General features: G+C 39.4%; 1 protein-coding gene across 4 annotated transcripts in view; it reads left to right on the forward strand.

Annotated features, from left to right (window-relative positions):
- LOC105488115 (alpha and gamma adaptin binding protein) overlaps window positions 1-22,417 on the forward strand; it is a 60,577-nt gene extending 38,160 nt beyond the window's left edge. For 3 of the 4 annotated variants that reach the window (XM_011751893.2, XM_011751901.2, XM_011751911.2), the window contains exons 6-10: window positions 13,963-14,045; window positions 14,846-14,942; window positions 19,459-19,563; window positions 19,837-19,886; window positions 20,532-22,417. In XM_011751893.2, the coding sequence (XP_011750195.1) occupies window positions 13,963-14,045; window positions 14,846-14,942; window positions 19,459-19,563; window positions 19,837-19,886; window positions 20,532-20,609 (413 nt within the window). In that variant the 3' untranslated portion in view covers window positions 20,610-22,417. The remainder of the gene's footprint in view (window positions 1-13,962; window positions 14,046-14,845; window positions 14,943-19,458; window positions 19,564-19,836; window positions 19,887-20,531) is intronic. The other variant, XM_071101158.1, reaches the window with a different exon arrangement.
- Window positions 22,418-23,530: the final 1,113 nt, after the last annotated feature.

Genomic DNA, 23,530 nt, shown 5'->3' on the forward strand with positions numbered 1-23,530 from the left:
GTTTTGAGTCCTGGTGCAGTGGAAGGATAATTGGGTTAAGGTACTACAGGGAGAGAGAGGGACTTGGAAAAACAGGTGATGCATGAAGTTGAAATTATGGAGGGGTTGTAGTTATTGGTAATAATAAGGTCTGGGTATGACCTTGGGAGTACATGGCTGCAGTAGTGTAGAGGACAACATCCATGAAATGGAGGAATTCAATAAACTGAGACTCAGATTGGTTGAATGGTTGTCTATATATTGAACTTGCTAAAAATTAAGACATTTGCCTTCAAATAGTTTGTGTGAGAATATCAGTAGGCTCCTATATTCAGAGATTTTAGCAATGATTTAATCCAGTGATTCTCAACTGAGACCCAGTGGGGGTATGGAAATACATATCACATGCTTTACAAGCCCTCTGAAGATGTTGATTGCCTGGCTCCCATTGAGAATCACTTAACTATTAAGCGCTATTACTAAGTGGTTGATAGATGTGCCCTCAACTGCATTGGGTAGAAACTGTTAGGAACTTTTGAGCTAGTCTGTTCATCCAGTACAGGAATGGCTTCTATAGCATCCTTGCCAGGATCATACACCCTTTTTGGCTGAACGCTTTAAATAACAGCACCTTGTGAAGCAGTCTAGAAGCAATTAATTGCATAGAGAACTCCAAGAACTGTTTTGTTCATTCTTAGCAGATAGAATATATTTTTATGCTGGTAGCTTAAGCACTTAAAACAAGGAAAGGATCTATATTTTACTTTGTGTCATAATGCTGAGAGCAGTGGTGAAAATTTTATCTGTCGGTGTATTTCCCCTTGCTTCTACCTTTTTACTAGCTTTCATTTTGATGACTCTTTTTCCTAGTCTCCCTAGTAGGAGGTGAAGAAAGTTCCAGCAGAATTGGAAAAGATTTAGCTCAGGGAGACTGAAATGACCAAGGGGATGGGAACAATGGAAATTGTCTAATATAATAAATAAGTGTGGACAAACCAGGGCTGAGAAGAGATTTAATTGGAATCTGTATTACAGGGTATGTATAAGGCAGATATGGACCTGATTTCCCAAATTTCAGATTGCTGTAACTCAGAGACATTCCCTAAATCTTAAAATGAAGGCCTTACTGAACATAGCAGGCAGTAATCTATGGAGTACTTCATATTAAGAGATGATCTAGGCCGGGCGCGGTGGCTCACGCCTGTAGTCCCAGCACTTCGGGAGGCCGAGGCGGGCGGATCACAAGGTCAGGAGATCGAGACCACAGTGAAACCCCGTCTCTACTAAAAATACAAAAAATTAGCCGGGCGCGGTTGTGGGCGCCTGTAGTCCCAGCTACTCGGGAGGCTGAGGCAGGAGAATGGCGTGAACCCGGGAGGCGGAGCTTGCAGTGAGCCGAGATCGCGCCACTGCACTCCAGCCTGGGCGACAGAGCGAGACTCCGTCTCAAAAAAAAAAAAAAAAAAGAGATGATCTAGGCCAAAAGTAGATATGATTCAATAAGCCTACAGTGAATTCTCATTAATGACAATTGTACCTAATTCAAATTGAAAAGTACTTGGCCTAAACTTTTGAGTCTGTTATTTTGAAAAGCAATCATATTTTTCTTCCTAGTATTTATCTATGCAGTATTTTTACTAGGTCCTCTACTAGTTAGGTTCACCCAGATTACATGTTCTTGTGTTTTATGAAACTTAATAAGGAGCATTGTTTTGTTTGGCATGATAGTGCATGTCAGTTAGCCTGATGAAAACATTGAGAACATACAATCTCCATGCATGCATCTGGTATGGCTTCTTCCTTTTACAGGTGGGGAAAAACAGGACCCAAAGAGGAGGGGTAACATGCTCATATTCACACAGTGAGTTTGTAGCCAACGTGAGACCACATGACAGGTCTCCTGATTAAGAGTGTTACATGTTTTTCCATGACAGTATGTTGGTTTATATTACTGGGCATTTGAAGAAATGAGCACAGAGTAGTTCAATAATTTACCTTAAGTTGCGTGGGAAATCACTGGCCAAGCCAGATGAGTTCATTGGCTACAAAACTCCCCTTAGCCTAGGTGCTCTCTGACATGAGTAAGATTTTAATGAGACTGGGTGGAAATGATGATGATAGCTGAGATTTTGGGCTTTTTGGCTTATTTCTTTTAAATATATCCTTTTAAATAATTTAGGCCATCTGGAATGATGGAGATGCTTTATCCCACAGTCTTTGCACTTAAGCCAAAGTACAGCTAAGGATAGTTAATTTAATACTCATGCATTCCTTATAAATGAAAGATAGTTTATATTTATTTTTAATTATTTTACTTGGAGTCACAACAGGTTATTATTCTTTTCGGTTTGAATTATAATTCTTATTTGTACATAGTAGGTGCTGTTAATGGCTTTTTGTTACTTAATATGAGATTTAAGGGCAAACAGGTTAAATTACAGTACTATAGTTATAGGCTAATTATTATTCTAGAAAGAGATTTGTAAATTTTCCTGATAGACATAACTTCCCTTTTTCTTTTCTTTTCTTTTCTTTTCTTTTTTCTTTTCTTTCCTTTTCTTTTCTTTTCTTTTCTTTTCTTTTCTTTTCTTTTCTTTTCTTTTCTTGCTCTCTCTCTCTCTCTCTCTCTCTCTCTCTCTCTCTCTCTTTCTATCATTACACTTTAAGTTCTGGGGTACATGTGCACAACATGCAGTTTTGTTACATATGTATACATGTGCCATGTTGGTGTGCTGCACCCATTAACTCGTCATTTACATTAGGTATATCTCCTAATGCTATCCCTCCCCGCTACCCCCACCACACGACAGGCCCCAGTGTGTGATGTTCTCCTTCCTGTGTCCAAGTGTTCTCATTATCAATTCCCACCTATGAGTGAGAACATGCGGTGTTTGGTTTTCTGTCCTTGCGATAGTTTGGTGAGAACGATGGTTTCCAGCTTCATCCATGTCCCTATAAAGGACATGAACTCATCCTTTTTTATGGCTGCATAGTATTCCATAGTGTGTATGTGCCACATTTTCTTAATCCATTCTATCATTGATGGGCATTTGGTTGGTTCCAAGTCTTTGCTATTGTGAATAGTGCCGCAATAAACATACATGTGCATGTGTCTTTATAGCAGCATGATTTATAATCCTTTGGGTATATCCCCAGTAATGGGATGGCTGGGTCAAATGGTATTTCTAGTTCTAGATCCTTGAGGAATCGCCACACTGTCTTCCACAATGGTTGAACTAGTTTACAGTCCCACCAACAGTGTAAAAGTGTTCCTGTTTCTCCACATCCTCTCCAGCACCTGTTGTTTCCTGACTTTTTAATGATCGCCATTCTAACTGGTGTGAGATGGTATCTCATTGTGGTTTTGATTTGCATTTCTCTGATGGCGAGTGATGATGAGCATTTCTTCATGTGGATAGACATAGCTTCTAATATTAACTCAGAACTTAGTTTTATATTCTTGGCTCCACCAGTGTCTTGTTTCATTAAGCCAAAGCATGCATTTTAAAAATTTTTTATTTTTTATTTTAGAATCAGGGGTACATGTACAGGAATTCTAATTATTCCGTTGCCCAATAGGTAGTGTTTCAGTCCTTGCCTCACTCCCTCCCACTTTGAAGTCTCAGTGTTTACTGTTCCCATCTTTTTGTCCATGTGCACTCAGTATTTAGCTCCCACTTGTGAGAACATAGAGTGTTTGGTTTTCTGCTCCGGCCTTCATTCACTTAGGATAATGGCCTCCAGCTGCACCCATGCTGCTGTAAAGGATATGATTTTGTTCTCTTTTATGGCTATGTAGTATTCCATGTTGTACATGTACCACATTTTCTTTGTCTAATCCACCGTTGATAGGTACCTGGATTGATTCCCCATCTTTGCTGTTGTGAATGGTGCAAAGCATGCATAAGAAACAGGGGCATTATTGCTCCAAAGGGGTGAACATTAATTCTTGAGGGGCAAAAAATCTTTACTCTTTTTATGTATAAGGGACAAATAAATGTGCAACACATAAACACATATACAGTATATCTGTGGTATTAATATTTCAGTGGGAGGGTGTGTCAAAATTAGGGGGAAAATGTCTTAAGAGGCTCCTGGTGAGGCGGCCGTACTGAAAATGGTTGAGAAACACTGAGCTGAAGGATCTGCTTGCATGTGCTAAGCTCTACCCTAGAGGAAATTCCCAGATACCATTGGATTCATTGTGACGGTCAAACTTTTAGGGAAGTCAGAGTTTCCGCTGTGTGTTAAAGGTACGACTTCTCATGGGCCAGGAATTGAAGTGGTTAGAACTGCCTTTACATTTGGGTGGCGCTTTTTAGATATCTACAGTCATAGAAATTTTCATTGTCTATACCGTCTTTTCTTAAAATTCCTTAACCTCAAAGTTTGGCTGTCGCTCAAGGAAAGGGATGTAGATAAAATCTCAGCTGCTTAGTCGAGTTACCCACAGTCATATCAGGGTCTGGTTTGTGGCTGTGGAAATCAACCATTTGGACCTGTCATTTATAATTTGGTAATGTCCCTTTATTGTCATCATGAAAGGAGAAACTGTGGGTCAGTGCTTTTTGCCAAATGTGACAAGTTTTTCAAAGTTGGTTGCTCCTGCCACACCCCCGCTATGGTCTCCAGTGAGATGTCTTCTCTTTCAATTTGTCTGGTACATCAAATAACCTCATTGCAAACCTAGATGATCTAGGCATCATACTCAGTACTGTGTCTTAAATTGAGAGGCACCTGGTAAGTAAGAGTTGTTTTTTTTGTTTTGTTTTTTTGTTTTTGTTTTTTTTTGAGACGGAGTCTCGCTTTGTCGCCCAGGCTGGAGTGCAGTGGCACCATCTTGGCTCACTGCAAGCTCCACCTCCTGGGTTCACGCCATTCTCCTGCCTCAGCCTCCGAGTAGCTGGGACTACAGGCACGCACTACCATGCCTGGCTAATTTTTTGTATGTTTAGTAGAGACGGGGTTTCACCATGTTGGCCAGGATGGTCTCGATCTCCTGACCTCGTGATCCGCCAGCCTCGGCCTCCCAAAGTGCTGGGATTACAGGCGTGAGCCACCGCGCCCGGCAAGAGTTGGTTTTAAGGGCAAGGAAAAGAAGATGGTAAGTAGATGCCTGATGAGTTGTTTTTTGTTTGTTTGTTTGTTTTAGACTAGGTTGTCAATGTTTCACATGAGAGGGTAGTATTATGTACAGTGACCTTGTTTAAAGTGTCAGTTTAATGTTACCACTAAGACCCTGCCCCAGCTTTATCACCTGAGCACTAACAAGTGCTGTGTGGAGTTTAGTCCGTGCTGGTAACTCTTGAGTATTCAGTGGGTCTTTTAACAGTTACCACCATGGAGGAGACAGCAAGGAAGAGAAATGCTGTGATCTTTTACTGTTTCTAATCAGTGAAAGAGGGATTAGATTAAACAAATGTTACAGAGTTGTGACTTTGATTCCCCATTGGTAAGCAGTAATTGTAGAGACTGGATTTCAAAAGCTCTGAGAGTTTACTTTCAATCTATCTATTATAGTTTAATCCCCAGTAATGCAGGTGGAGGAGGATTAGTGGAATTTTAATAGTAGAAACAACAATTCTTTCTGTCGTAGTTTTCTGTTTTCCCATTATAAATGGAAAGAATTGATCATTTATTAACGTGTATCCCCCTGAATTTACTTGTAACAAGATTCCATGGCAGAAATCCCAGATTCCAATTCAAGGAATCATTTGCAGCTGCTGTACAGAGCAGTGGTTAAGAAATGTGTACCTGCTGGGCATGGTGGCTCACGTCTGTAATCTCAGCACTTTGGGAGGCCAAGGCAGGTGGATCACGAGGTCAGGAGTTTGAGACCAGCCTGGCCAACATGGTGAAACCCCATCTCTACTAAAAATACAAAAATCAGCTGGGTGTGGTGGCGTACACCTGTAGTCTCAGCTACTCAGGAGGCTGAGGCGGGAGAATCGCTTGAACCCGCGAGGTGGAGGTTGCAGTGAGCTGAGATTGTGCCACTGCACTCCAGCCTGGTGACAGAGTGAGACGCCATCTCAAAAAAATAAAAAAAGAAATGTGTACCTAAACACAAGGTCTATCTGTGGTACCTGGGCTGTTCTCCTGAGAAAGAAGATGGCTAATGCCTTAAATAAAATTGTTTTTCTAAAGTAAATGATGATTAAATACAAATTTGACTCTAATGTTACAGAAAATAAAACAATATAAAATCAGTTAGAGGAGAATGGTTAATGAAGACAGTTCTAGTCAGGTCTGTCTTTACCCGTGAAAGTCATTACTCTTGGAAAACGGCTTCATGTCTCGACCCGTTTCCTAACCTCTAGGATGGTAGAACTCTAGGATAATGTAGAATTATATTAATTTTACTTTCTATGAAATTGAGTTCCTTGATTCAGACTTAGTTGCTTCTCTTTTTAACCCAGCACCTAATATTGTGGAGCCAAAAAAATGGATACTCTCTGACTGTTGTCTAAATGTGAATGTTGTGGTCAAAAATTAAATAAGTATGTGTTGATTTCTATCTGTGTATGTGGGTGTGTGTGTGTATAGAAGGCATAATTTGATGGAGGAGATTGTCTTGTAAGAGAAAAAGGGGAAGAGAAAATAAAAAATAAGAAGGAATAAGTGTATGAGTAAAATGGTGAGACTTTGTTTTAAAAGTGTACCCTTAAAATTAACTGTAAGCAAATGAATCATGGGAAATCTCTTCAAGTTAGTTACCATGGAGGCCCTGCTCTTCTGCTGCCATCTTGCAAAAACATTTTTAGTACTTTCGTTGGAATTATTTTTAGACCTGGGTATGAACCACTTAAGTCATCTTTATTTTTTTTTTTTCATGGTAAAGTCTTGTACTGGTTCTGAATGAGTTTTGACTTGATTCTGAACATTCCTTTTAGGATTTTCAAAAGTGTGCTTCAAGTTCTGGAGATAGGACTTTACAATGGAACTCTTATTGGAATCAGAATAAAGCTTACCTTTACAACTCTGGAGAGGATAGTACTCACTCTGATGTTTAGTTCAGTTTATTAAGATTTGTGTGTATGTGTGCATAGGAAAAAAAAAAACAACAACTAGGAAGACATATTACCAGAGTATTAATTGGTATCTTTGGTGATTTAATTTTATTCTTTTTTTTTTTTTTTTTCCAAGACGGAGTCTTGCTCTGTCGCACAGGCTGGAGTGCAGTGGCATGGTCTCAGCTCACTGCAACCTCCGTCTCCTGGGTTCAAGCAATTCTCCTGCCTCAGCCTCCCCTGTAGCTGGGACTACAGGCACACGCCACCATGCCCAGCTAATTTTTGTATTTTTAATAGAGACAGGGTTTTACCACGTTGGCCAGGCTGGTCTTGAGCTCTTGGCCTCATGATCCTCCCGCCTCAGCCTCCCAAAGTGCTGGGATTACAGGTGTGAGCCACTGCACCCAGCCTAATTTTCTTCTTCGTACTTTTCTCTTTTTTCCAAATTTTCTACAGTGAATATATTATTTATAATCCGGAAAAAGAGAAAAAAATAGTATTATTACTTTCTGGTCATGTTCATTATATGTTCTTGACATGTGAGCAGGTGTCCCAGGTATCATAGGACAGCGGATTCACTTTCCTGAATCTAAAGCCAGGTGGTAGAACCAGGTACGGTGCTTAGGCCTGTTTCTTTAATAAGTACTATTTTTAATAATGGATTTCAAAGTTTGCCCTTTTCAAGCAGTAGTTTAGTGAAAAAGAATAAATTGATTCTTCTAATTATTTTATGATTTCAGAAAACATTTTACTTCAATTTCTCTGATGCTAGTGAAATCATTTCCTTCTTAAAACAATTTTTTATTCAAACAGTGTGGTTTGATTGAAGAATATCGTTCAAAAATAGGTACAACTTATCTATGCGAATTGAAATATCTTAGTTTTAGTAAGTTTGGTCATGCTTATCATCAGATGGAAAAGAACGTGTTTATAATAAAGGAAAAACATTTTATGCAGGGAAGGGGATATAAAGACAACTTTAAAGATGGAAAAAATTTCTTAAGATGATGCCAAATAATTGCTACATTAAGGAAATAAAAATTGAAATATGAACACAAAATATCTAGGAGGTCGTCTGTTAGGCATGTTAGGGGGTGTGGTCATGGAAATTCTTAATATTTGAGTCGTATGTAAACATTGAGAATAAAAACTAACTTACATAGCTAGTGCTTGCAGCCCCTGCCTGACAGTTCTATTAGGCATTCAGTGGATATTTCAACCTCTCTCCTGTATACTTAGCACTATGCTGGAGGCTGTGCGGTGTAGAACCATTAGCGATTGTCCATGTCTGCAAGGAGTTTATAGTATAGTTGAGGATGGCATTTTGACTCGAGATGAGTAGTAATACTAGCATGTTCTCTGAAGGGCCAGTTGAATAGTAAGGACAACAAGGACAAATGGCACAGAGGGAGAAGTAATTAGTGGCTGAAGTCATCTAGAGAAGTTTCTCAGAGTAGGGGGAGGATATTTTCCGTGCTGACAAGAGAGAATGATTGAGTCTTTTTAATGTTTTTTTTTTTCTCTTCTTTCATTGAAAATCTTTGTTATATTCCTTACTTAAAAGTAAGGACTTAAAAACCTGAGGATTTTAGCCAGAATTGTCCTGTTCTAATTAGATCTGTGTCAGTAGTTCTCAATTGGAAGTGATTTTGCCCCTCAGGGGACATTTAGCAGTCTTATAGGCATCTGGTGGGTAGAGGCAGGGGATGCACAGGACACCCCTCTTTCCCACCTACCCGCACACCAAAGAATTCTCCAGCTGGAAATGTCAGTAATACTGAGATTCAAAACCCCTGGTCTACATGTGCTTGAGGGACAGTGAAGAGACTACCATTTGTTTTATGTGACCAATGCCTCAAGGAGTTATAGGGCTGGGCTGTGAACCGTTAGTAAGTGGTACACGATTAATTATTCAGTCCTGAGTTATTCACCTTACTTCAGTGAAAATCACAGTCTAAACCAGGGACTTAATGAAGGATTACTGACAAAAGAGAACTATATATGAATGAAACATTATCTTTTTGCACTTCACCCACGTTTGTATCATATCCAGTAAGCCAGTAGTTGTGCATCAAAACATTGTCCATGTCTCAACTCTTTACATGTTATCAAGACCTCTGGCCTTCATGGAAAGAGTATAGACTTTAGAATCAGAGAGTCCTAGATTTCAAGTTCTGGTTCCAGCTATGTGACTTTGGATAAGTTACCTAATCTCTCTGAGTTACAGTTTGTTCTGTAAAAGAGAATAATGAAATAAATCTTCTGTAAAAGAGGATAATACAATAAAGAAGACATATATTTATTTCTAGTGTTTGTAGAAGGCATGCTTTGATTGTTGTGAGGATTAAAGAAGCGTTATAAGTACCTAAAATATTCCCTTGCACATATTTAGCACTTGATAAATGTTATCTACTACTAACCCTTAGGAAAACTTTGCAATGTAAATATTGTTTTTTTTGTTTGGTTTTTTTTTTTTTTTTTTTTTTTTGAGACGGAGTCTCGCTCTGTCGCCCGGGCTGGAGTGCAGTGGCCGGATCTCAGCTCACTGCAAGCCTGCAAGCTCCACCTCCCAGGTTCACGCCATTCTCCTGCCTCAGCCTCCCGAGTAGCTGGGACTACAGGCGCCCGCCACCTCGCCCGGCTAGTTTTTTGTATTTTTTAGTAGAGACGGGGTTTCACCATGTTAGCCAGGATGGTCTCGATCTCCTGACCTCTTGATCCGCCCATCTCGGCCTCCCAAAGTGCTGGGATTACAGGCTTGAGCCACCGCGCCCGGCCGCAATGTAAATATTGTTATACCCACTGTGTAAATGTAGAAACTGAGGTTCAGAGAAGGTATAGCTTGTGTAAAACCACACAGTAAATAGTAGAAGTAGGATTCACATCCATGCCTTATTTCCAAATTCATATGCTTGTCATATTACCTTGATAAATAATGGAGAAGGGAAAAGATCAGAAAAATTAAAAGGAAAAAAATACTTTTAAAAAAGCGACTTTTCCCCTTCCCCCAAACTGAAATTTCCCCCTTTGCCTAGGTTTTGAATTCTTTAAATGTTTCATGTAAGTCAAAATTTCTATGAGAAATGCATTTTATGCTTCTAAAATAACAGTGTGCCCTTAGATTTGTAAAGAGGTGGCCAAATAATTTCATATATTTCAAGTTTTTTTTAACTTCTTATTGTTAAAAAAAATCATCCCCAGGCTTAAGAATTTCCCATTTAAAATCTTTATTCTAGAGGCTATAGTTTTGTTTCTTACACTTTCTGGAAGAATCTGTGCTAATGACCAGCACTGCCAGATTTTTTCATGATATTTTCATTTTTATCCATGCATCCACTGGTGTCCAACTTACTAGACTACTAAAACTGAATCAGAGTTTAATATACTTATTGTGCCTTACAGAATAATTTATTTTACATCACTTAACAGCTTCCCCTTTCTGCATCCCTGAAGTTCCATAAGAATCAGCTGAGGAGATGAATTTATTTATTCCTTCCTAGTCTAGAGTTTTGTGGCATCAATAAAACCGTAGATGCTAGAGCCAGTTTTAACAACTACCTGCTAAAGGAATAAATCCTTCTTAATAGGGATGACATTTCCATGCCCTGAATCCTGGGGGAAAAAATCTAGCAAGCAAGAAAAGATTTATGTAATTCTTTTCTATGAGAAGAATTGTTATACAGTGAGTGCATGTGGATGGAATTTTAATAAACATTGGACCAGGCAGAACAGAATTTTTAAAAAAGCCATAGGTATATAAAACATCATCTAAGTTTTTTGAGCAGTGTTAATATGCGAGCAGTCTACTTTGGATAAACAAAAATGAATTGTTTTTCTCATTGTGTCAATTTGTATGTTTCTAAGTTCCTTAAAATATAAGCAGCGGAACATAATGAACTCTCTTGTTAGTTGACTAAATTCTTCATTGTTTATAATATCAGTAAAAGTCCTTCTAGCTTATTATAATTAGCCTGAAACCTGATTGTAAACTCTTAGTCAATTGTGAACCTGATTAATTCGTCTAAGGTCACACAAGTAGACAGAGCCAGGAATGAAAGACAGGTTTTCTGACCACTAGTCCAGTTTTCTTCCTACTATTTTGACTTTTTCATAATTTTATCCATTCTAATTGGGCGTTAATTTTTTTTTCGAAGTTTTTAATTGTGATAAATACACAGCATAAAATTATTAAATTTCAAAAAATCGGCCGGGCATGGCGGCTCATTCCTGTAATCCCAGCACTTTGGGAGGCTGAGGCGGGCGGATCACAAGGTCAGGAGATCGAGATCATCCTGGCTAACACAGTGAAACCCCGACTCTACTAAAAATAGAAAAATTAGCCAGGCGTGATGGCAGGCGTCTGTAGTCCCAGCTACTCGGGAGGCTGAGTCAGGAGAATGGCGTGAACCTGGGAGGCGGAGCTTGCAGTGAGCCGAGATCACGCCACTGCACTCCAGCCTGGGCCACAGAACCAGACTCTGTCTCAAAAAAAAAAAAAAAAAAAAATTCAAAAAATCTCTTTGAATGGGTAAATAATCCATGAACATGTAACAAAAATGAAAGGTTTACAGTATACAGTGATGAGTCTAACTCCTACTCCTAACTCCTGTCCATCCCAGTTCTCCTTACAGACAGCCACAGTAAGGAATGAGGCATTTCAAATAGACTGCTTTGGTTTCATAACATGCATAAACTGACATTGTATTGCGTTGTTCTTTGAGTTGCAGTCCGGCCTGCCAAGTTTAGGGGTTGCCTAACAGAGGAAAAATATAAGCTGTGGATTTAGAATATGGAGAGATTTATGAACTGAATTGGAAAATTACCTAAGGTCCAAGTTATTTCCAGTAATAGAAGTGAGGACTCTCTTACAGAAGTAGTTTATTACTCAGATATTGCCTTTTGTACAAATAGCTTAAAGTATGTTATAAGAGCACTAATGTATATCTTCATGACAGGTAAAATCCATGTCTGAGTATTACATAACTACATACAGCTACTTTAAAATCAGCAACACATTGGCCAAAAGAAAGAACCATGCTGATGTTTGAATAAACATCCTTAGGCTCTGAAACTGTCATCATAGGACACTGCATGGATCTGCTTCTCTTGGGCCTCTGAGCCTACATGTCCTACCCTGCTGAAACCTTAGCCCCCGTCTTTGGATTAGACCCCAGGCCTTTGGATGAGGAGATAAGGGGGGCTCCAGGAGTACACATGAACCTCTGACCATGCTGCCACTGTTGAGGTTGTACAGAATGAAAAGCAGTAGGGCAGCAGCAGCCTCTTAGTTTTGCCCAGACCAAGGTAGCTTTTAATGCAGAGGTACTGGATTGATAGCTGCATATGACTGCCTCCGTGGCGAGAGTCAAGCTCCAGAAATCTGCAGGCTACAGCCTAGCAGGCCACATTTGAGGCTTCATCCCAGTTTAAAAAGCAGATCTTCCCAAGTGAAAGGAAGAAGGAAGGACACTGCAAAGTTTCTCCCTTTGGATATCTCTATATGACCAACTATCTGGCAGGGGAAAGGGTGTAGGGAATTTATAGGTGGTTTAGAGAAAGAGAGATGAGAGTAGGTCAGGGAAGAGATAGGGAGAGGAAAGGCAAGGTGGGAGAAAGTTGTCTTTTTGAGAGAGAAAGTCTTTGCCTTCAGTACTGTTACTCTTGGATTATAGTCTCATGTTCTACTCTAAGGCAGTGTTTTTCGAACTACTGTGTTCATAAGACCCTCCTGGAGTACTTGCTAAAAGTTGAGATTCCATGATCTCTATCCTAATGATGCTGACTCAGTGAATCTCAGATAGAGTCCTTGAATACTAGGATAGTTTTAATAAGGTGTTCCAGGTCATTCTGGGGAACACTGCTGGATGAAGGCTGGCCCTTGTACTCTGAACAGTGCTAGATGTGTTGCTCCAGATTTGTCCTCCATTGTAAATACAAACAGCATACTGGGAGCCTTAACTGCAGTTGCTTCATTCATATCTAAATTAGAGCTTTTTTCTTTTTCTTTTTTTTTGAGACAGAGTCTCGCACTGTTGCCTAGCCTGGAGTGCAGTGGTGCAATCTCAGGTCACTGCAGCCTCTGCCTCCCGGATTCAAGCGATTCTCCTGCCTCAGCCTCCCGAGTAGCTGAGATTACGGGCACCCACCACCATGCCCAGCTAATTTTTTGTATTTTTAGTAGAGACGAGGCTTCACCATGTTGGTCAGACTGGTCTTGAACTCCTGAGCTTGTGATCCGCCCGCCTCGGCCCCCCAAAGGGCTGGGATTACAGGTGTGAGCCACCGCACCCACCCCTAGAGCTTTTTTCAAAAAGCATTCATACTCCTTTTCACCTGATATGAATGCCTTTGTTGATTTTTTAAATGTTTTTGATTATTTAAAACAATGGAATATTAGTTCATAGTAGCTATTAAAGCATTAGTGCTATTAATCTTTGCAAATAGAACCACTGGCTTTTTGTTTGTCTATAATGGCCCTGCTATTATTTTCCACCTGGACTAATAGTCTGTGATTTTTAAAAAAAAATGTACTTTAAAAAAGTGTATTCAGGGCCGGGGGTGTGGCTCAAGCCTGTAATCTTGGCACTTTGGGAAGCTGATTCAGGAGATGGCTTGAGGCCAGGAGTTCAAGACCAGCCTGGGCAACATAATGAGACCCTGTCTCTACAAAAAACAAGAAACAATTTTAAAAAAAAATAGCCAGATACAGTGGCAGGCACCTGTATTCCCACCTACTCAGGAGGCTGAGGAGGGAGGATCACTTGAGCCCAGGAGTTCAGGGTTGCATTGAACTGTGATTGTGCCACTGCACTCTAGCCTGGGCGACAGAGTGAGACCCTATCTCAAAAAAATACATATATGTAGTTAGAACTTTGAAAACAAATAAGTAGCGTTTGTTTCATCATCCTAGTCATTTGAACAGTTTAAAATGTAAATGACTAATTTCAGTGATTGTGTTTTTCCTTTTTAGATAGGAACCAAGGCTTTAGCCTTCTCAACTCATTGACTGGAACAAACCATAGCATTGGGTCAGCAGATCCCTGTCACCCAGAGGTAAAGCTTCTTCTTGGATCTTTTTTCCTTCTTTGGCTTTAATTTCTCCTTGTCATTGTGAATCTTTACACATTCACCATTGTTTTCCTTTCCATTTAAAAGGCGAAGGAGAATGTTAAAAATAGACGAAAGGAAAGCCTAAAACAGCCCTTGCTAATGCAGTAAGCCCTTTCAAGATGTTTACAGCTTTGGTTTTATTTTTACTAGGGTGCTTTCTAAAATACGCTAGGATTTCCCTGAGGCATTAATTTGCCTTCAGATCTTTAAATAGAAAGTAAATTTGATGGTGCTTTTTTAGTACTTCCTGTGTAAAAGACCTTGGCAAATCCAAGGCAAGGTCCCTGTCCTCAATGAGCTTGTAGTCCAGTTTCAACCCTGCGTCCTTAAGAACTTTGTTCCAACTTTACCTTGGTCAGCAGCTGGAGCCAAGAGCAAATTTTACAGTGCCACACTGTCTTTCCAGGGATCTTTTTCAACAGCCTCTGAGCTATTTGTGTTACGATTGTGTTACATTTTCACATTTTGAATATAACATGGATCTTAAATGAGACAAACAAAAAACATGTTTTAGTAGTCTAAAGCAAAATCAACACTTTCTGGTTCTTCCTTGGGGGAAAGTACTCCTGGGTTAGTGAATTTTTAGCCTTTTATTTTTTTAATGTGATCTTGCTCTTCTTTCTTTGCCTCCAGTTCCTGTTACTCTTTTCTCAAGCCAACCAAGGACTGAAAGTGTGAGCTTTTTTGGATTTAGTTCTGGAATAGTCTATTAAATTGTTGCTTATGTGTATTTTCCTCAACAGCAACCCCATTTGCCAGCAGCAGATAGGACTGAATCCCTCTCTGATCATCGGAGTGGTGCATCTAATACAACAGATGCCCAGGTTGATAGCATTGTGGGTAAGTTCCTCCTTTGGCTGCCAAGAGAGAGCTTTGTGCAACTTGGAATAGGTATCTGGGCAGAAATCATTGAGGGAGAAATTGACTTTAAACACAGAGAAGGGAAAAAAAAGTGGTAGTGTACCACACATGAATGTGAGCCTTGCCAGTGGCTATCAGAAAAAGGAAGAAGAATAAATACATAACAAATATGTGAGCACCATTTTTTCTTTAATTCTCCTAGCAGGATCTTGATTCAGATCATCGTAGCCAAGGCAGACAGAACCAGGTGGCGAAACGGCTAGCTCTGTATCATATAGTTTTTTCATAATATTTAACAGTAGTCAGAATTGATGGTGACAAGAATAATACAACTTTGTATTTATAAGCCCTTCCACATCCTTTTAAAGTTCTTTTATATCCCCTTTCTCATTTGGTAATGAAGTTTTGCAGAGAAGTTATTTTATGGAGATGAAGCTAAAGCCCAGAGAAGTTTAATAACTTGTCCAAGGACATCTAGCAGGAAGGGCCTGGAGCTGAAACTGGAATCCAATATGCCGTCCAAAAGCCAGAAAACCAAGGAACTTACTTGACAATAACTATAAATCTTCTTTTGCTGGGGAACTACTGATACTCTTACTTTATCTTTATGCTACAGAGGGCTCATGTGCAGTAATAAATTTTTAAAACTCTTTTTTCTTATTATAAGATAATTCATGTAGAAAACTCAAGTGATTGGTTATAGAAACATATGAGGAAGAAAAAATCATGTATATATTTTTTTCTCTCCAGTTTATTCAACCTTATCCTCTCAATTGAATCCTTCCCATTGGCTTTTAAACCTGCCTAAGTCTCTGCCGTTAAAACAAACTAGTAATCACACTGAAGTGGATGGGGACTTCAAGCACTAAACCTAAGTAACTGTAGAAAACAGTAATTGGACTAGATACCATAAGACTAAAAACAAAAAGAACTGAACACAAATACTGAACTCTACTTAGTAAATTTGTTTCTTATTGGGGTATGGCTAATTCTGAAATTTTTTATATAGATATTTTATACACCACACATATACCGACATATAGAAAACAAGAAAATATAGATAGTGAGAGCTAGGTTTCTTACTGCCAGAGGAAAAAGGTTACCAATAAGGAAAAGGGAAGGCCGAGATGTACCCTTTAGTACTGGATTGGAATCTAGTGTATCAGTATGAACTCATGGTTTTAAAAATATACTTACAGTTAGAAAATAAATACAGATGTGTGTGTATGTGTGTATTAGTATACACACATGTATTTCCTAGTTCTGTCCACTGAGAGGCCCAGAAGCAACAATATTGCCGTAGCAGTGGACACACTTAGCACTCAGATTTTGCTTTCTTTTATTGTGTGTGTGTTGTTGTGTTTTTGTTTTTGTTTGAGACAGAGTTTCGCTCTTGTTGCCCAGGTTGGAGCGCAGTGGCGCGATCTCAGCTCACTGCAACGTCTGTTTCCTGGGTTCAAGCGATTCTCCTGCCTCAGCCTCCCGAGTAGCTGGGATTACAGGCATGTGCCACCACGCCTGGCTAATTTTTTGTTTTGTTTTGTTTTGTTTTGTTTTTAGTAGAGATGGGGTTTCTCCATGTTGGTCAGGCTGATCTCAAACTCCCGACCTCAGGTGATCCACCATCTTCGGCCTCCCAAAGTGCTTGGATTATAGGCGTGAGCCACTGCGCCTGGCCAGATCTTGCTTTCTAAATACCATTCTCCAATAAAAGGAAGTAGGGCTTCTTGGAGAAGTGGTTGATTCCTGAACTTGGGCAAGAAAAATACAGGATGACCCTGGAGCATCTCATGGTACCAGAAATTAAGAAAATTCTCAAAAAAGAGTGGGGACATGTTGAAAGGGCTTAGGGACCCATCTAAAAGAGCTTCCAGTGGCTAAATCTGGAACAATTTGACCAGCAAAGTAGTTTAATATAGTATTGGGTTATAAGCCGTAGAATAAGCTAACTATCCATGAGTTCATACTAATATAAATAAATAATTGAATAAGCAAATGAGAAAGAAAGGACAGCATCTCCTTACAGAAGAATCCCAAGTAATAAATACAGAAGGAATGAAGAAAGTAGAAAGCCATCATTAGGCACAAAACACAGTAATAGTTGTAGCAGGCAAGATCCACTGATGGATGTTAAAATTAGTGGTGAAAGTTTGAGGAGAAGTATATCTGCATAGTCTAAAAGTATCTCTCTCAAGATATTTATTTATTACAAAGGGGAAAATAGTAACTTTACACTGGAGAAACTCATCAGATACCAGCCACTTTAATTATGTAATGAAGTAATTTAATTATTAACATCACTGGTAATAGGACATATTGACATAATAGCCCTCCTTATAGGATGCAGTGAGAAGGTATTCTCACCAAAAATGCATAACTGCAATCTAATAATAAGAAAATATCTGATAAACCCGGTTAAGGGACATTATACAAGTAACTGACCATACAAGTGTTAAAGTCATGAAAGACAATGAAAGACTGAAGAACTGTCACAAATTGGAAAAGACTAAGGAGATTTGACAACTAAATTCCATGTAGGATCTTGGAACAGAAAAAGGATATTAGTGGAAAAACTGATAAAGTCTATGGTGTGGTTAATGACATTATACCAATATTAACTTCTTGATTTTTATAATTGTACCATGGTCATATAAGATGTTAACACTAGGGGAAAGTGGGTGAAGAGTATATAGGCACTCTGTATACTATTTTTGCAAGTTTTTTTTAAAGAATAAATTAAGAAAAAAATTTAAGGCAAAACCAAATCAATAAAAACCAAACACTTCCTCAATCCCATGTCTTCCACCTTATCTCTTTACTAAACTTATTTCTATTCCTTACCTCCCATTTGCCCCTCACCTCACTCCTGTCTGTCTTTTGCCCCTGGTATGCCACTACGGCAGCTCTGTGCAAAGGCCAACAATGACCTCCATGCCACTGAATCGGGTAGATATTTTCCAGTCCTCATCTTGACCTTGTGGCGGCATTCAGTGTTACAGATCAATTCCTCTTTGAAACATTATCTTCCCGTGCCTCACCCAACACGATGTCACCTGGTTTTCTTCCTACTTCTCTGATTATTCCTTCTCTTTCTTTGGTAGATACCCTCCTTTTCTCAGCCTTTAAATATTGACATTCTTCATTGCTCCATTTAAACTCTTCCAAATCTATATTTAGGCATGGAGTGATTCTGTCTGCATTAACAGCTCAATTACTATGTATACACAGATAGATCACAAACTTTTATCTTCAGCCCTATATACTAACTTCCTACACAACATGTCCATTCAACAAAAGCAAATATATTAACCAAAATACATTTTGAACACCAAATTGTCTATATGGCATTGTAATAGATGCAAATAATTATAAGTCATCCTATCTTCATGGAGCTTAGTCTAAAAATATAGAGATAGGACCTATAATGTAGTGATTAAGGTCATAGGCATTGGAGTCCTGTAATTGGAACCCTGCTGGGTTCAAATCATGGCTTTATCACTAGTAATGGCCTGACCTTGAGTAAATTAACCTCTGTTGGTGTTAGTTTCCTCTTCTGTAAAATAACGGTGACAAATCTTTCCTCATAGGGCTGTTGCAAAGATGAAATGGGACCATGTAAGTTAAAGCATTCAGTGGTGCAGATCCAAAGCAAACTCTCTCTCTTATGGTAGTAGTATTTATTAAAGTAGTGGTGGAGAAATGTTAGAATAAAAGGTAATATATGCAAGTGCTAAGACAGTTCTAGAAACAGTAAATGTAGAAAGAATTCTAAGGAAGGAGACCTGTGAAACTGGGATGGGCAGGGAAGACATTCTGAAGGTAGTGGGCCTGGAATGGAGAAGAAGTTAAATTTCTGATTAAAAACAAACTTTAATAAAGAAGCAGTGTGCCAAGGTAGAAACCATAAAAGATTAGTAGTAAGGAAATGTGAATTTAAATCAGCTCTACCTCTGAATAGCTGTAATTTTAGATGAGTTCATTTTTAGATACAGGGTTTTTTTTCCATATCATTTTCTGTTATTCTCAGATAATGTTATCTGTTCTAATCACCTTTTATAGTTGTTGTCAATAATAGATGTGAAAATATGTGTTGTACAGTAAAATATGGTATAAACTTTAGTCATTTATTGGTGAGTCAATGTACCTTAGTGGAGTGAGTATGCTTTTGGAGTTGGTAACCCCTGTGTCTGGATCCGCTTACTAGCTGTGACCTCGGCAAGTCACTTCACCTCTAAGCTGTGGTTTTCTTATCTTTAGAATGGAAATAGTACTCCTTACCTCATGTCAATGTTGTGAGGATAAAATAGTTACGCTTCATTTGTGAGGGCCCACTAGCAGCCAAGCAGGGCGAGGCACCATGAACTGTAAAGGTGGTATATACACTGGGCCTTCGATCATTGGTGACTTCATCAAGGCTATCATTTGCCTTAGGATTCTCTCAGTGTAGCACATATGCAAATAACGTGACAGATAATGTGACAAATCCCTATTTCAGATCCCATGTTAGATCTGGATATTCAAGAACTAGCCAGTCTTACTACTGGAGGAGGAGATGTGGAGAATTTTGAAAGACTGTTTTCAAAGTTAAAGGAAATGAAAGGTAATCGGATCCCTTGTGTCTAATATGTTCCCGTATTGATGCTTGTCTGTTTTATGTAGTAGCATTTTATTTTGTTCACTGCTGGATTGGATTCCTTGTTCTGGTCTCAGCTGTCTTGAGAAACTTAGCTACTCGTGGGACTTGGTAAAAAAAAATTTCCATCTTCATTCTCTTTCCTTTTACTTTTCCTGCTTTTACCTTCTTCTGTTTCTTTCAACGTGTTACGTGGCCTGTGCTATTAGACAAATTTCTTAAGATGCATTTTCCCCCTAGACAAGGCTGCGACACTTCCTCACGAGCAAAGAAAGGTGCATGCAGAAAAGGTGAGACAATCAGCCGGGTATTTAGTGAGTACCTATAAAAGGTCCAGTGCTATTATTATAATTATATATCACACTTGTGTATTTCTGAAGGTCTTAGTGTGAGCTTTTCATTGAATATTAACTTCTAACTAATTAAATATTTATACAGTAATAGTATAGTTGCTGCATTCAAACCAAGGTTTTTCACCTCTATGGTGAGTGACATGGAACCTTCATTGAGACTCACAATGTTTGCCTTTCTAACTATTGGGCCAGAAAACTCTTGGTTGTTTTGTTATATTATTACCAACACGTTATTGGCAGGAAACTTGGATGGTTGATGGTGTTCCCTGATATGAATGTGTCATAATTTATCCTGTTCCCTTTTGGACATTTAGGTCATGTGCATTTTTTGCTTCTATAAATAATGAAGCTGTGCATATCCTTACACATCATCTTTGTATACAACTCTACGTATATCATTGGTATAAATTTCTAGATGTGACGATCATGGATCAAATGGTATTCAAGGGTTTTGATATGTGTTGCCAGAGGACTGGAGGGCAAAGTGCAGAATTGTAGGTCTCAGTCAGTTCAAGGCATAACATATGAAACAAGCTGAAATGTAGCTGTTGCCTAACATTTGTTGCATGCTTCTCTCCACAGGTGGCCAAAGCATTCTGGATGGCAATCGGGGGAGACAGAGATGAAATTGAAGGCCTTTCATCTGATGAAGAGCACTAAATTATTCATACTGGGGTTTGACTAACAAAGATGCTAGCTGTCTCTGAGATATCTCTCTACTCAGCCCAGTCATATTTTGCCAAAATTGCCATTATCATGTTGACTGCCTGACTTGTTTATAGGGTCCCCTTAATTTTAGTTTTTAGTAGAAGGTTAAGGAGAAATCCTTTTTTCCTCAGTATATTGTAAGAGAGCGAGGAATACAGTGATAGTAATGAGTGAGGATTTCTTAAATATAAATTTTTTGTTGTTGTTCTAGGAATGAGGGTAGGATAAATCTCAGAGGTCTGTGTGATTTACTCAAGTTGAAGACAACCTCCAGGCCATTCCTGGTCAACCTTTTAAGTAGCATTTCCAGCATTCACACTTGATACTGCACATCAGGAGTTGTGTCAACTTTCCTGGGTGATTTGGGTTTTCTCCGTTCAAGGAGCTTGTAGCTCTGAGCTATGATGCTTTTATTGGGAGGAAAGGAGGCATCTGCAGAATTGATGTGAGCTATGTGGGGCCAAAGTCTTAGCCCACAGCTTAGTCTCTACCTAAGAAAATGCCTCTGGGCATTCTTTTGAAGTATAGTGTCTGAGCTCATGCTAGAAAGAATCAAAAAGCCAGTGTGGGTTTTTAGACTGTAATAAATGAGGCAAAGGATTTCTATTCCAGTGGGAATAAAACCTCTCTAGTGAGTTGTGGGAGATAGGTTGTATGTTAGAGAGAACCTTAAGGAGTCCTTGTATGGGCCACGGAGACCGTAGGTCATCATATACTGTGATTTTCGTAAAGAAACTCTTCTGCCTTAGTTAGAGTTCTCCCCTGCTGCTGGAGATGCCAGAGCTGTGTTGTCATACTTTATACCCACAAAACAAGGCACATTTCCCCCTTTTTCTCTTTACAGCCAAAGAGAGATGACTGCCAAAGGGGGAACACTAAGGAGTGGGTGGGGAAGCGAAATGTTGGGCAGTGAGTTCCTGAGCACCTTGTTTGACTTCCGAGGTTCATAGCTCCTCTCTGCCCTTCCAGGCCTGGAACCTTGGGTGACTATCTTTCGTTCTTTATCCTTTGTCTTGAGTGAGTGGGTCAGCCCCAAAGGAACTGATAAGTAAATGGCAAGTTTTTAAAGGAAGAGTGGAGAGTACAGCAAATAAAAATCCTTATTTGTTTTTGTAGACTTTGTAATGCATATCATTAGCCCTCACTGTGATCATTATTGCTGTGGCTCTGAACTGGCACATAGTACAGTGGATGGAAGGTGCCCACACACCAGCTGAGAACCGGTTCTGGCCTAGGTGGGCCCTAGAACCATTTACACCGCATGAAAGAAACAGGTTGGGTTAGGAGCAGAAAGAAATAAGGCTCACACCCCTCCAGACACCACCTTATAAGCACTGCAGAACCTGAAACAGATGGCAGAAGGAATGGAATGCTACGGGGGCCAGCAGGAGTGACCACAGGGAGGAGACAGCTCAGTGACTGAAGCATTCAGGAAGAGGCTTTCCAGGGAACACTGGACATTGCTTAGTGACCTTTTGTTCCTTCCTTTTTTTTTTCTTTTACTGTTCTGAAGGACTTTGAGTCTGTGGTTCACCACCAGCCCATCAGTGTTTCTTTGAGGTGATTGCATTAGGGAAGTTGGCTCTGGGGTTGCAAAAAAAAAAAGGTGGAACATGTTTTCCTTAAAAGATGGAAGGTTTTAGAAAATATACTAGGCCATCTGGTTAGAAAAAACAGACCAGACTAGAAAAATCTGTGAATTTGATTTGGTAGATTAAACAAAGCCAGATGATTAAAATGTGATTTATTTATAAACTCTGCTAATGTCTATTATTATGATTTTGTGGGTTTTTTAGGGGGTATGAGCGAGGGAAGCCCTATATCCTTCATTGGATTAGACATATATAGTGAATAGTGGAAGAGTTTGTCAAGCTCACTATTTTGGAATTTACCCTGCATATGTAATGTCATGTTTTTAAGACCTCAGCTATGTAGGGATATTGGCCTCCTCTAGGGACATATGGGATGAAGGTCTCTAGTGAAATCTACTAAAAGCCCATGTTAGAATAGTGATCATGAGCTAACACTACAGTAATAGCTGCAGTCTATCTACAGTGACCTATGTTCACACTACCACAAGTTGTTACAGAATTGCCAGCTGGAATTTAAAATAAGAGACTTGGTTTTTGGTTGTTTTTTTCCTTAAACATTTCTCGTTTTGCATAACATAGTGTTTGGCACATAGTAGGCCCTTAGTTTTGGTTGTAAAGTATGGTTTGTGTTGGATGTATATGATCACAAAGTTTGAAGATCCATACATAAGTGCTGGAAGGTAAGGAAAGACAAGAATAAACATTTTTCCCCTGAGAAAATCATGTGTTATGTAATAATTTTAGAGTGATGAAGACATAGATATTTTTATAATTTTAAAATATGCCATCCTGCCAGAGTATGAGAAGATTGACAGAACCAGTTTGCTTGCTCTCTATTTATAGAACTTGGCCACGTCTAATTCAGAGAAGCTAGAGATTCAGGGAAGCTAGGCTTAGATGGTTGAGTAATATGGGATGTGGTTCAAGGACCATAGAGCATGTCAGGCCATTCCTGCAAACTATTTCGAACACGTGAAATGTGATATATGGCTGATTTCCTGGTCCCACTGTGGAGAGGTCGGGATCAACAATTTTTGCCATGGCTTGTCAGATTCCTTTAACCTTGGGCCAGTCTCTTAACAATGGCCATTGAGAGAGCGTGTGGAATGCCCCTTGCCTTGCCTTGGCCTGCCATGGAAAAAGAGTCTTAGAAGAATCACTGTCTAAGGGTAAGATGAGAGCTCTGTAAACTATCCTGAGCTTCAGCGTTTGCTGATGCAAAGCTAAATTTAGCAAACGTGTCCAGTGTGGTCAGAGGTTCTGATTCATTAGGGGTTCTGA

This window comes from Macaca nemestrina, chromosome 7, assembly GCF_043159975.1.
Source record: "Macaca nemestrina isolate mMacNem1 chromosome 7, mMacNem.hap1, whole genome shotgun sequence".
In the NCBI taxonomy this organism is placed as follows: Eukaryota; Metazoa; Chordata; class Mammalia; order Primates; family Cercopithecidae; genus Macaca; species Macaca nemestrina.